The following is a 13,491-nucleotide window of genomic DNA, read 5'->3' on the forward strand; positions in this document are numbered from 1 at the left end:
TAATCAGACAATGAACTTGACATGGTGTTAAAACAATGTGTTTTTGAATCCAGAACTATGGTAACCAACAAGAGAGATTCAGGAAAAATATCGATTTATGGGCACAATTAAACACAATTCAAGAATAGCACTTTAATTATACCTTCCAATACAAATTACTCAGTAAAAGTAGGTGGGAGATCTGTCAGTTAGAAATCAACAAACCTGGAAATATTTCATCCATGGCAAGGAAACAGTTACTATACTTAGTTCATCCATTACAAACAGATAGCAAATCACAACCATATGACATGTATCTTGTGTTCATAGTTCCTTTACAAGACTAAGTTAATCACACACTCAACCCACTCAACAGCCTTTATCCAAAACAAGTGGAGAGATGCAAAACCTTTCTCAAAAATCCATCAATCTTCAAACACATGCCTACAAGGGCACACTAGAGAAAGACCAATTGGAGAACATAAATGCAGCCACGCTCATGTTTTTATCGGTTGTTACAACCTTCCATCCTGTAGCATGATTGAAGGTAACCGGCCGACCAGTACTAGTCAAGCAAATTCCTGAAGGCAGGCATGCATACCCCTACAACAAACATAAAAAAAGATGTTCCATGAGGCTTTATATCATTCAAATCTTGATTGATACGTTAATTTTTATGTATTTTGGTTTTAAGTGCTCTTTGATAACTAGCATCTAAGAAATTCGTCAAAGGTTTATATTATACCTCCTTTTGAATGAAAGGAGGTGGCTGTGAATAGTCCGTCTTGCGGCATCCATCGTGAAACATTTGTTCTAGGGATAATCCCCTCAAAGCATTTGCATTGGTTTCAAGCATATCAAGAGCCGCTTGGTTGGCAAATATGAACTCCGGTAATGGCTGCAATCACCAGCAGTTTAGTTTTTGGTCTTGTTTCATTTGTAGAAAGTAAAAATGGAACCTTTCTACATCGTTCGAATGTGAGACAAGAAATAATGAAGACCATTGAAGTACCTTCCATGCACAGCAAACGATAGAATCCTTGAGGTTCCAGAAATTCCTGAACATTTCTTCGGGATCCCCACTAACACATGGCAATAGATCTTGGCCAAGGTAGGACCTAAACCAAATAAAGAGAATTCCTTAGAACTTTCAGATCCCAATGCTCAAATAATCGGGGTGCATATAAAATACCTCAAATGCTAGTTAAACAATGACAGAACAAAATGTTTCACAAATCTTGACTAAAATCCAACATACCCACAACTTTCCAGGCATTTACCAGAACACCTCTACTAACTTCCAAAACTTGCCAGAATTAATACAGCCGATGCATGAGAGAGGGGAATTCTGGTGGTTTTCGGAAACTTAAAGAGGTATTCTGATAACCATCCATCAAGTTAGGATGTATATTGGCGTTTTTAGAGTTTTCCCCTAAGTCTATACCTGTAGCTGTCCACAATCTGTCGTACAAGAACCAAAGCATCTCCACTAGATTGCCCTGTTATAGTAGGTGGGTGTGGTATGCGCAAGGAGCCAATGGCTGCCTGCTGAAGAACATCAACCAAGGCTTGCACATGCCTCTGAATATTTAGAGCCACTACATCTCGACTTTCAGCCTTGTACATGTATTGGAAAGCTATGGTTAAAATTGAGCTTTGTTCTTGCATTGGTGAGCGACCACCATTGCTTACTTGCATCCTATTGTCATTACATGACCTTTCTTCAAGCGAGGATGCTAGATCCAATGTTTGTGACGAATTATCCTGTGCCAGGATTAGTCATTATGATAAGCTATAAAATGCTTCGATCCCTTGTTAAACATTGAAGGATACACCCATACTTTTAAATATAATACATACTTTAGATCCACCTAAATGCAGAACTCTGAAGCCTGATGGAAGTAGGGGAGCATCATCTGGGACAGATGCATCAATAGGAGCAAAGATCAACTGTGTATACTCCCCAACTTTGATTTCCTCCATGGTGCTGCAAAGCTTCATTAATTCAAAATTCCAAGAGGTTAGAGTCAAAGAGTAGTGATGCCAAACATGTACTCGATATTATGTCAATGACCAAAATCGAAAGCTTTAACTTTATGCATCATGCAAGAGTGTTATAGCCACTAATCAACAGTTTGATCAAAGCTATTGCTTATATAGATAGATAGATAGATAGATTTTAAAATATATGGAGGTAAAGTTGAGGACTAAACATTTTCCAAAATTTATACTTTGAAGTCATGCACACGAAAAATTAGCTGCAAAAAATACTGGGTTTACTTTCTCCAAAGGGTTGAAGCTAAGTAGCATTGTGATGTAGAATATATATGCTAGAAATAGAGGCCCCGAACAATCAGTGTGGTTAGATACCTGAAGCAAGAAATTGTCCTGAAAGATGTCATCATTCCTCCGCTGAACTCTTACTACCTCTAACACCTGCAAGCAAAAGCATACACAAATAGAATGAACTTCATTACTTTTGTTTGCTACCATAATGTTTTTGATCTAGAAACAAAACTTTGTTTTTTAGGCCCGACCTCCTCTTGTCCTATAATTGGCTGAAGTACTCGAACTGAGCTAAACTTCTTCTTTGACAAATCATTCATAGTCAACCTTGTAGAATCTGATTGACTTATATCGGTGCCAAAATCTGCCCATGAAATCCACCTTTCCTTGAGGAAAGAGAGGAGAAGCGGGGGAGGGACACCCTATATGGTACAATTTCAGAAAAAGAAATAAATAAAAAGATGAACAACGAAAATCCTTTCTCTCTTAGATAATGACAATGGCTTCCCAGGCATAAAATTGAGAACTAACTGACCTGTAACAACAAAGAGGCTTTTGCACATATAATGCCACTTCTATTTCTACTTCCAGCATCCATGGCTCCAAATTGCTTCGAATTTGAAGGTGGGTTAATGTAAATACTTACAGTACTTGGCCCATCATTTATAATAGAAACCCACCCTTCATCAGGAAAACAATTGACTGCATCATTGAAACCTCTGAAAATCAAATGGGTAATAGTTGTCTGATAAGAAAAACAAGAGGTTAAAAGACAAAAAGATGAACATATCCAACGAATAAGAACGCTACCTGATAAGCCGATGGCTGAATCCACGCAATGAAGCTGTTGGATCAGTTATTAAATCTACTTCAGATTTCTCTTTAACTATACTCTTTAGATGAAATAAGACCTGCAAAAGAGTATATATAATCAAATGCTAAAAGCAACAGCAAACCGTATACCCAAGAAAGACAGACAATGATTTCCAATATAAATAACTCACTTTACAAGTCATTCTTCTTGCAAGAATTGTCGATGTGGTGTAAAGAGGCCGAACTCCTTCAAGTGCGTTACCAGACTATATTATCGTCATTTCACAATAAACATATTAATGCAGAGCACATTAAACATACTCAAGTGATATTCCTTCGAATGAGAAAACTGAAGAAAGGATGTGCACCTTAAAACTCAAATCATCGATCACCATCACCATCGATCCACCTTGTTCATAGGGTCTTATCAAGAACCCACTCGTCAGCATTTCAGCTCTCACAAATCCTGGCATAATAGGGATTTCTTGTATACCTTGTCCTGCAGCCAGTGACCTTTCACATATCTGTTAAATTAGAAAAGCTTCCATCACATGGAATGTTCTACTCGCCGAGAAACAAAATTAAGTACTTGACAAGAATATATATGTTTATTGACTTGGAACGATGCTTTACAACCAAACTTCCATCTTCCATGCAGCAAGTGTATCTAAGAGTCCAAAAGTCACGAGGTGCATCGAGTAGAGTTGTAGGAGAATACATCTGACAAAATGAGTTGAAAGAATGTTACAGAGGCTTTAACAAATAAACAGTTAAAACTTGAGATCTGTAAGTAGGGTGTCGAGAAGAAACCTGAGTGTGCACAAGCTCTACCAAGCCACCACGATCGGCATTAAAGCTAGCTAACACATCTTGCCTCCGGCAATCTTGAAGCCACAATGGCCTATTCTTTACTATCTCAGCAACCTGGATGGAAATGACTGCTTAATGATAAGGTCAAGAAGCTTAATTTTAATATGGATATCAACCATTCTAACAACTTCTACCTTAAAAGCTTCAAGGTCAATGAGGCAGCATGCTTGGGCAGCAACTCCTCCATTTAACCTTGTTAGAGCAAACGCTCCAATGGAATCCGGACCAGGCTGAAACAAGAAAATATATTAGACACATCACCAGCAGGATGCAACAAAAGAGCAAAAGCTTGACCACAGATCCATGAGTAGTCTATACGCATATGCACATGTATATATATATGGATATGAATGTGTATTTGTACATGCACGCAAGTGCCAACAGGAAGCTTCTGTAAGAATTCTTCACCTTCATCCCGGGCAACGGGATCCCATCTACCACACTGCTCGTAGCCTTGGCTAAGAAATCTGCCAAGGTCTTTTCTGCAATTGTGGACAGCCTGCAGATGGTACAAATATATAAAGGGGGGAAGAGAACATCCTGGTTAAGTTCCATTTCCCAGTATGCAATGATGAAGCCAAGTCAAGTAACATTTGTCATAGACACATACTGGGATAAGCTCCATTCTTGAGACGGATGTGGCGGAGAGTGTTGATGCTGTCCACTCGTAACCACTGACTCGGAGCTCGTGTCGGTTGTGGTCATGATAACCTGAATTACAGCAACGAGATGGGGTTTCCCCTTCATCAATGAGTACTACCATGATAAGTTTAAAAAATTCTCATGCAGGAATGAGACACCCACTTCCTCTCTCATGTTCCACTCCAGCATTCAACATAATGATCGTATGTGGTGGATTACTGGCACGAATTTCCCAGTGTGGGAAAGAACATGTCCGGTCCCGTGACCTCATATTATCAACACAGTTAAGACCCCACAATCCCCTCTTTCCTTTTGTGTTCCCCTACAGTATTCAACATTACGAGCTTCTGCAGGTGAGTTAGATATACCCCACCTTGCCCACAAGAAGTTCACAATGTTAAAGTCAAAATCCAACAATGTGGGAATCACTGCAGTGGGACACAAAATGCCCCCGAGATTTCTGTCTACATACGATGAAAGACACAATCAACACCCACAATTACAAGATCCAATTGCCAAAATACAATTATAAGCCCCGATCTTCACATAGAGAGAGAGAGAGAGAGAAAGAGAAGAAGAAAGAAGGTGGAAGCATACTGGGTTCACAACGCGAGGATTTGTATCAACATTGGGTTGTTGTAAATGGAGCTGTTGTCGGAGGTATTGGTTCTCTGAGCTTAGTTGTGCAGCTTGTTTCTGCAGCCTTTCATTCTCCTCCAAAAGAAGCTGATTCATCGCATTGAGTTTCGAATTCCAGGTCTGAAGTCGACTTGTTTCTTTCCTTTGCTTCTCCCTACACCTGAAAAATAATAATGATAAACAGATAGAAAAACGTTACACGCTATAGATGCATTAGCTAGTGCGGATGAGCAATGTGTCTGGTAGTATAAGTTTTGTATGGTAATTGAGAAGAGAAAATCACACAATTCATGCATGCTAATTTAGAGAAGACCCTCACTCTCCTCTCACACATATACACAACCACAAACATTTGTGTGTTCAATTAGAGGAGAAAACCAGATAACGGGAGACATTTATATGCTATTCAGATCAACAGCCCAGATAATTCGAGACATTTCCATGATCACAATTTAGAGTAGCGAGAAGCACAGAACTAGAAACATTATCTAGTGATCTACAGATAATCAGTGACACATATAGGACTCGCGTGCTGCTGGAATCAATCCACTATTACATGCAAATTTAGAGAAGAAAGACGGAGGTAGCTCCATATGCGCAATTAACCATGTATATATATATGTATGTAAACGTTTAGAAGAGAAAGCCCACGTGAAATATGAGACCTTCTTCTTGGCTGATGGACACAATCCCATACATAAAATACAAATATAGAGGAGAAAAAGCACATCAGAAAAAGAAAAAGAAAAAAAAAGGTCTTAAGAATTAATTGAGCAGAGATTATTATTATTAAGATCCATGGGAAGCCCATGGCAGAAGGGATGAAGCATTTGAAGAAAAATTTCTGAGTTTCTGAGAATACCTTCTGTTCTGGAACCAGACTTTGAGTTGCTTGTGGCCAATGTTGGCAAGGATGGGGCATTCTTTGATGAGCTGCTGGCGGCGGGAGGAGCTGGGCTTGGGGCAGTCACTGTACACACGCTCCAGTATCTCCACCTGCTCCTGCGTGTAGCGGGCATACTTCCCACAATCCAAGCTTCCACTACTCCCATTATTCACATTATTCACATTATTCATATTCATATTCATATTATTCCCATTATTCCCACTGTTACTGTTACTACTACTACTACCCTTCCCTTCCTTCCCCCCTCCTCCTCCTCCTCCCCCTTTACTGCAACCCCCCATTCTCATCTCCCCCACACCAAGAACCAAAAAAGCACAAAGACAGAGATTATATATGTACTGCTTGCTTCCCCCTTCTATGGATGTATGTATGTATATATGTTATTTCGTCCTTTTCCCTTCTTTCTTCCCCCCTCCCCTGTTGCCTAACCACTATTCATCATCATCTGTGCCTTCTCTTCTTTCATTTCTCACCTCAATTTCTGGCAAATTGTCATACTCATATATATATATATAATTCACCGCCTTCTTCTGATTACTTTCCCTTCTTCTTCGTTACAACCATCTATCTAATTCTGCCCAGAAACAAATAGAAACAGCAGGCATATATGGAGGGAGGGAGATCTAGCTACGCACGCAGGTACATATTTTCTTCCTGTTTCTATTTCATTCAAGTGCGGGTGTTTTCGACGCGAAGCAGATGGAATTTACTTAATTAACCCTAACCATGGTTTGGTGTCTATCTCACTCTCACTGCTTTGTCTATGTCTATGTCTATCATTATAAAAGAGGGAGAAGACAGCAGATGTGGTGGTCTCTTGGAAAGAAGAAGAAGAAGAAGAAGAAGAAAGGAAGGAAGGAAGGAAGGAGGAGGAGGAGGAGGAGGAGAAAGAGGAAGAGGAAAAGGAAGGAGAAAAGGAAAGATTTTTTATGCTCAATTCAATTGAAAAGGAAAGAAAGAAAGGTTTCTATAGAGTCTAGATTCGACAGAGTAGAGAAACAGAGAAACAAAGAGAGAGGGTTGGGGGGGGGGAGGGGGGGAGTACATGGAAGAAAAGGAGTACTACGGCTCTCTCTCTCTCTCTCTCTCTCTCTCTCTCTCTCTCTCAATGTCTGGTTCTCTGCAGATGCTCTCTGTCTCTCTCTTCCACTATTTCTCTCTCTTCCCCTATATGAATGCTATATGGTAATGGTATGTTGGTATGGTCACTTGTATATGTACATATATATATATGTATTTCTCTCCGTCTTTCTTTCTATGCTTCTGCCCTCCCTCTGTCTCTGTCTCTGTCTCTATCTCCCTCACTCCCTTTATGTATGTATGTATACAGTATGTATTGTATAATTTGTATGGTATGTATGTATGTATAGCTTCTTCACTTGCACAAGTTTTCTCTTTTCTTTTCTGTTTTTGTCTTCTTTTTTAGCTGTAGCTATCTATCTATCTCCTCTCAAATGGACAGAAAGGAAGAAAGAGAAGAAATTAGGGGCTAGTGATTTACTTTACTGCACACCATTAAATGCACAGAACAGAGGAATGGAAAAGGGGAGGGAAGAGAGAGAGAGAGAGAGAGAGAGAGAGAGATGAAGGTCTGGGACTACATACTATACTATACTAGTGAGTGAGTGAGTGAGTAGAGTAGAGTGGTAGTAGAGTAGAGTAGAGTACTCTGCTCTGTTCTGTTCTGTTCTGTTCTGCTCTGCTCTGCTCTGGCCTGCTGCTGACAGCTCTTCTTCTAAGGAGAGAGAGTATGTATGTATGTATGCATGCATGTATGTATGTATGTAGAAAGATAAAAGGAGATGGGGGGGAGGGGGAGGGGTTGTTGAGGTGCCCAAGAAAAGAGGCAGAGATAGAGAGAGAGAGGAAGAAGGGAAAGGGGGGGGGGGGGGGGGAGGATTGAGAAGAAAGAAAGAAAGAAAGAAAGAAAGAAAGAAAGAAAGAAGAAGCCCAACAGTTGCAGCAGACAGAGACAGAGACAGAGGCAGAGAAAATGGGCTTTTTGAGGGCAGGCCAGAGGCTTTTTCTAGAGAGAGAGTGGTGTAAAGAGCAGAGAAGAAATGGAGGACATGAGAGAAATTTAGAGAGAGAGATACCCACACCCACACCTCTCTCTCTCTCTCTCTCTCTGCTGAAGGGACACAACACACAAAGCATCTCTTGAATCATCAATTCCAAGAGAGAGAGAGAGAGAGAGTGGTGGTGGTGGTGGTGGTGGTGGTGGTGGAGTGGGAGGGGGAGGGGGATACACACACACACACAATCTTAGCAAATCTATCTCTCAAAAGAGAGAGAGAGAGAGAGAGAGAGAGAGAGAGAGAAAGTGAGAGAGTCTTATCTATGTATGTATGTATGTATGTATGTATGTATGTATGTGGTTTTGTCCATTATCGTCTTATACATATGTATGTATTATGCGTATGTATGTATGCCCTTGTATCCATCCCATCTATCTATCAATATCTATTTACCTTGGCCTTGGCCCCTATCATTCACACACACACACACACACCCCAATCTTGTCTTCCTGTTCTAGCTATGACCAACCAACCCATCCATCCATCCATACATGTGGCATGCATGCATGGACATGTCACCCCCCCCCCCCCCCCCCCCACTCCTTCCTCGTCTCACCATGTCTTGTGATTAGCATTTTCGATCTTCGCTACCACTCGCAACCCTACTCCCTCCACGCTTTTCTTAGCATTTGTCGATCATTTGTTCAAGTCATTTGTATCATTGCTTCATCTTGTTTGTTGTATGTCAACCACTAACTACTATTGGTTGATTCGAATCGTCACATGTCATTAGTATAATCAATCATCATTGTCAAAAAAGGTTTTCAATGTCACATGCAATCCACTCCGTCCATCTACATCAATTGACGGGCATGGGATCTTGGTTGATTGTGTGTCAAATGTGCCCAACATCAAGGATTTACTCTAACTTTGTGATTGCCTTACCATGTAATGTTCATTGATTTGTAGTGAGTGCACATTTACTTCCTTTTTCAGTTGGTTTTTTTTTTTGGATGGGGGGAGCAATTTATGTATAGTTTTAGCAAAGGATTAAGTTTCATGTCCTCTAAAAAAGCAACAACGAATTGATGGAGTTATAAATTGGCTCTGAATTGAAGTAAACATGTTCTTCACATTGAAACCGATGGAGGATATACATACATAATATAACATGGAAACGCTTGAGTCAAGCAATTATACCAAAAAGTGAGATCCTCTACAACGATCATTAGAAGACAATGCCATCAATTGAGTGATTGTTGTTGAAAAGACGGGTGGAAAAGGTCGAGAAGGTCGCCACTTGATAATTTTACACAAAGTCGCCTCATTTACTTCATAAATTGATTTGGACATGTCAGTCACCTTGACTACAATAAAACCGAAACAATTGACTTCTTCTGTATTCAACAATGAAAAACCGTTCCCATAGGCATGAAGTTGAAGATTCCTTTAACACAAAGTGCTCAACCAAGATGTTGCGGTTGCCATTTTGGCCAAGCATTCTAACATAAAATTGCGAGATAGTCACTCAACAAGGCATTATTATACTATCAACGTTATGGTCCTTAATTGTATCATTGGCAACACTGGTGAGTTCCCATTTACATTTGAGTTTCGATAACCAAATAAAACATACCAAACCCTTAAACTCTACAGAGGTATAAAATGTCTTGACATGAATTATATGCTTAGGTGTGCACCTTGAATATCCATCGACCATGAAAGGGAGACCGGGACTATGTCATAAAATGTCCCTTGTCATCATCTGTCATGTTTAATTCAACTCACATGTTAGTTGGGAAGTATGCATGTTGGCGATACAACGTCTTCTCATTCACGCCAATTGCAATTGCATATTCTTATCCACTTTCCTCAATAAATGAAAGCAAGACAGATCAAGCATTTAAGTCATTTTCAAATGTATAGTGAAATGTGTAGCTTTCAAGTGATGCATCTTTTCTTAGAGGGTATTTCTTCTTTTTATACTTAGTGAAATGTCATCGAGTTACTCGTTTAAATTTTACCATCCTTACTCTTGTATTCATGCAAGGATGGGATTTAACCTCCCAACAACACTCGCAAATTGATTTATCGTTACGTCATGGAGATTAATGTGTGTACACTCACGTAGAACTGAAGCTTTTTGGCAACATTGTAGATGTCTCTCTCTCACCAACACAAAACCACCATCTCATGCAAAACTAGAAAATTGTACTCCAAAAATTGACACTGAGCAATAAGATTTGCCACATCCACTATAAACCCCATTACCGTCTATACTTGTTTGAAAATCCTCCCCAAAAATAAAAGATTATTCAAATATCATGGGTATACTTTTTTGAGAGTGTGTACATATTTTTCCCATTAACTTGAACATTATAATGTTGCAAAAGGACAAGCATGATTGTGCTCAATTTATGTCCACATCATAGAAGTATGCGTAAAAGGTCAGATAACTTGGCAATGTATTTGTACCAGACACTTTAAACGTGGGGAGAATTTGCAATTCGATAGTGCTTCCAAGTTCCATCCATAAAGTCGATGGTTTAAACGTCAAATGCAATGGGTTCCTTCATGGAAAATATACCGAGTAAAACTTAAATCAGTCGAAAACAGAGCATAGAGATATCTAAAAGAGCTTTTCGCAAGGACAGAAAAATGTAATGCATCATGATGATTCAAAAGTATTGCGGCCCTAAGGGATATCGATAATAAGCAACATGTATCACTTTTTCATCACATGGAGCATTCGGATAACTTTATTTGTTTTTCTTTTAAGGATGGGTAAGGCTTAGAAGTTGATGAGTTTGACCAACAATTGAGAAACCTCCTCCCCCTCCCTCTCTTTTTTCTTTCCCGAAAAGAATAAAAACCCATGCGTGCTCAAAAGAGAATGTTTACAAAATCTTGGGGTTCGATAACACACACATACACGAATCCATTGAGAAACTTAAGAATAATCTACCAAACACAAACATTCCCCCGTAGCAAACTTCAACATAGAGATCTCTTTGTAAGATCTATTGATTAAGACTCCTTTACATGCCACCCACTTCCGAATCTCGAAAATATTCCCTCCAAATTTAAGCTTCAAATGCACAATTGTAGCCTTTCATCATGAGCGAACAATAAGAAGAAGAAATGTTTAAATCTTTATCCGTGGAACCCCTTTGTTCCTTATGCTTTTTGTGGTGCTTTATTTTATCTAATCTAAAAAGATGTTCTCTTTGCCACACATCTAGCTTTACCCTTCAAAAAACGAGACCAAATATTTATGCTAAGAAATTTGTTATCGGCGAGAAAGGAGGAAATGTTATGTGATTACATCAATCATTCGAGTGTGCATAGTATAGTGTCTTCATTACATCGAATTATGTTAATGCAAGTTGCTAGCATTTCTCCATTTACATCAACAATCATCATCAATTGAAGAAAATGATAGATGTTGATAAGGATATTGATTCATGAAATTAGTTACTACCTATTATATCACAATTAGTGTTGCTCGTTTCACTAATGAAGATTTTAGATGTAAGATGGTAATTAATGTGTATCAAACATTTTAGTAATTGAAGTTGTCAATGAATAGTTCAACATTACGTTACATTGTGCTAATGCAATGGAACATGGATTTTGTTTTGTGGTTCCCTTATGACCTAAACGAGTAGTACTTATTTTGAGCGTGTAATAACATCATTACCCTTTTTACAATGAATGGATTAAAAATCCCACATCTTTTTACCAAGTGCCTAATTTGATATCTCCAATAACCTTTCACAGGTTCTTTTCAAACGACACATAACTTTAAGGCCTTCTTTTAAGGTTTACATTTCAATCTTGGATCGAGTGCATTCTTACTGGGTTTCTTTTCTAGGACTTACTTAATGGCCATTGTAACATTAACCATTTAAGCATCCCACATGGATTTTCCTCTACAGAATTCAAACATGAAGATTTTCAACATATTATTTAGCATGCTCATTATTACAAATTATGGTGCGTAAAATACAAAAGAACGGACAGAGGTCTATTTCACTTTAAGCTTTGCTCAATGTTTCTTCTTGAGTTGGGCATCACTAGAGAAATTCCTCATAAGGTCATTGGCTAATAATGAGGTCGAAACATAGCCTCAATGTTTTGCATAAAGACATACCTTGCATACATACTTTCCATCCAAGTATCATTGCTTAATCATAACAAAACTTGTATGAATGTTGCAGGAACCCTATAATGTATATGAACAAAAAGAAAATAGCTATTTGTGCAAAATTAGAGTGAATCCAAAATCCCCTAGAAATGAGGAAGATCTAAAATGGATGTCTAGCTCTCCATGAAAAGCGATGTACATAAACTAAGAGATTGAAGGCGCAAGCATGTGGCCCTTAGATCAACATATGTATGAACCATCCGTGTGAAAGAACTGCATCAAACACTTCTAATGAAAATGGCCAGAATATCATGTTACCTCTTCTCCAACCAATGCAAACTTTTGGACATTGAATATGATCTAATTGTCTCCTGGATATAAGTTCATTCTAATGTGTTTGGCCAAAGTTGCATAGCTTTACATTTCCTTTGTGAATATAGATATAGGCTATAGCAATCTTGAAGTACCTTGCTAAGGTTATAAGTGTTGATGGGAGCTAGCTCTTGGAATGCATGTATCTACCTCATTACAATGGTAAATAACAATCGACAAACGGTTCAATTTGAACCGAACGAACCGTGAAACCGTGAAACTGTGGCATAACGATTTAAACAGTTCGGTTTGGTTCAGTTTTAACTGTTTGAAACAACAGTTAAACAATTTGGTGGTTTTTAAATATTTTAAATACTTTATTTTTATTTATTTTTATTAAAATAACCTTTTCCTTTTTAAGCCTAATTCTCACATTTTAGGAAAAATCTTTACAATTTTGAACATTTGAAAATTGAAATAATGAAAAATTGTAAATTTTAAAATTTGAAATTTGACCTAAGTTGAAAACTGAAACCGAACTAGGAAAACGCGGTTTTAGCGGTTTAATGGTTTAACGGTTTGGATTTTTACCAAACGGTTTTGTGGTTCGGTTCGGTACAGGTTTCAAAAAAATTGAACGGTTCGCTTTGGACACTCTCGAATAGAACCGAACCGAACTGTTGCCGATTGTTAATGGCAAACGTCATTTTGTTCCTCACAGAAATGTACAATGCATTTTACACATGAACATGGGATAAATTTGCCAACATTTTTGTGGGATTAAACTCAAGGAGTTAGACCTTTATCCTTCCATCATATAAGGCAATGTTTGACTACCTTAGGTATCGGAGACTATAAGAAATGAGTTATTGTTTGGT

At 38.6% G+C, this 13,491-nt stretch overlaps 1 protein-coding gene across 1 annotated transcript; it reads right to left on the reverse strand.

Annotated features, from left to right (window-relative positions):
- Positions 1-211: 211 nt before the first annotated feature.
- Positions 212-6,333, reverse strand: LOC147855366 (homeobox-leucine zipper protein ATHB-15-like). Its single transcript, XM_087330257.1, has 18 exons — positions 6,092-6,333; positions 5,188-5,389; positions 4,559-4,659; positions 4,357-4,447; positions 4,083-4,178; positions 3,889-4,002; positions 3,712-3,798; positions 3,447-3,602; positions 3,270-3,344; positions 3,076-3,176; positions 2,801-2,984; positions 2,517-2,687; positions 2,350-2,415; positions 1,840-1,974; positions 1,424-1,743; positions 992-1,097; positions 725-877; positions 212-582 (listed from the first exon to the last, which is right to left on the reverse strand). Exons 1-18 carry the CDS (start codon positions 6,316-6,318, stop codon positions 424-426), a joined length of 2,544 nt encoding a protein of 847 aa, XP_087186383.1. The 5' UTR covers positions 6,319-6,333; the 3' UTR covers positions 212-423.
- Between the last annotated feature and the right edge of the window lie 7,158 nt (positions 6,334-13,491).

Source organism: Azolla caroliniana, unplaced genomic scaffold (genome assembly GCF_043228905.1).
Source record: "Azolla caroliniana isolate FFs.n. ecotype wild unplaced genomic scaffold, voAzoCaro1.0.p SCAF_14, whole genome shotgun sequence".
Taxonomy (NCBI): Eukaryota; Viridiplantae; Streptophyta; class Polypodiopsida; order Salviniales; family Salviniaceae; genus Azolla; species Azolla caroliniana.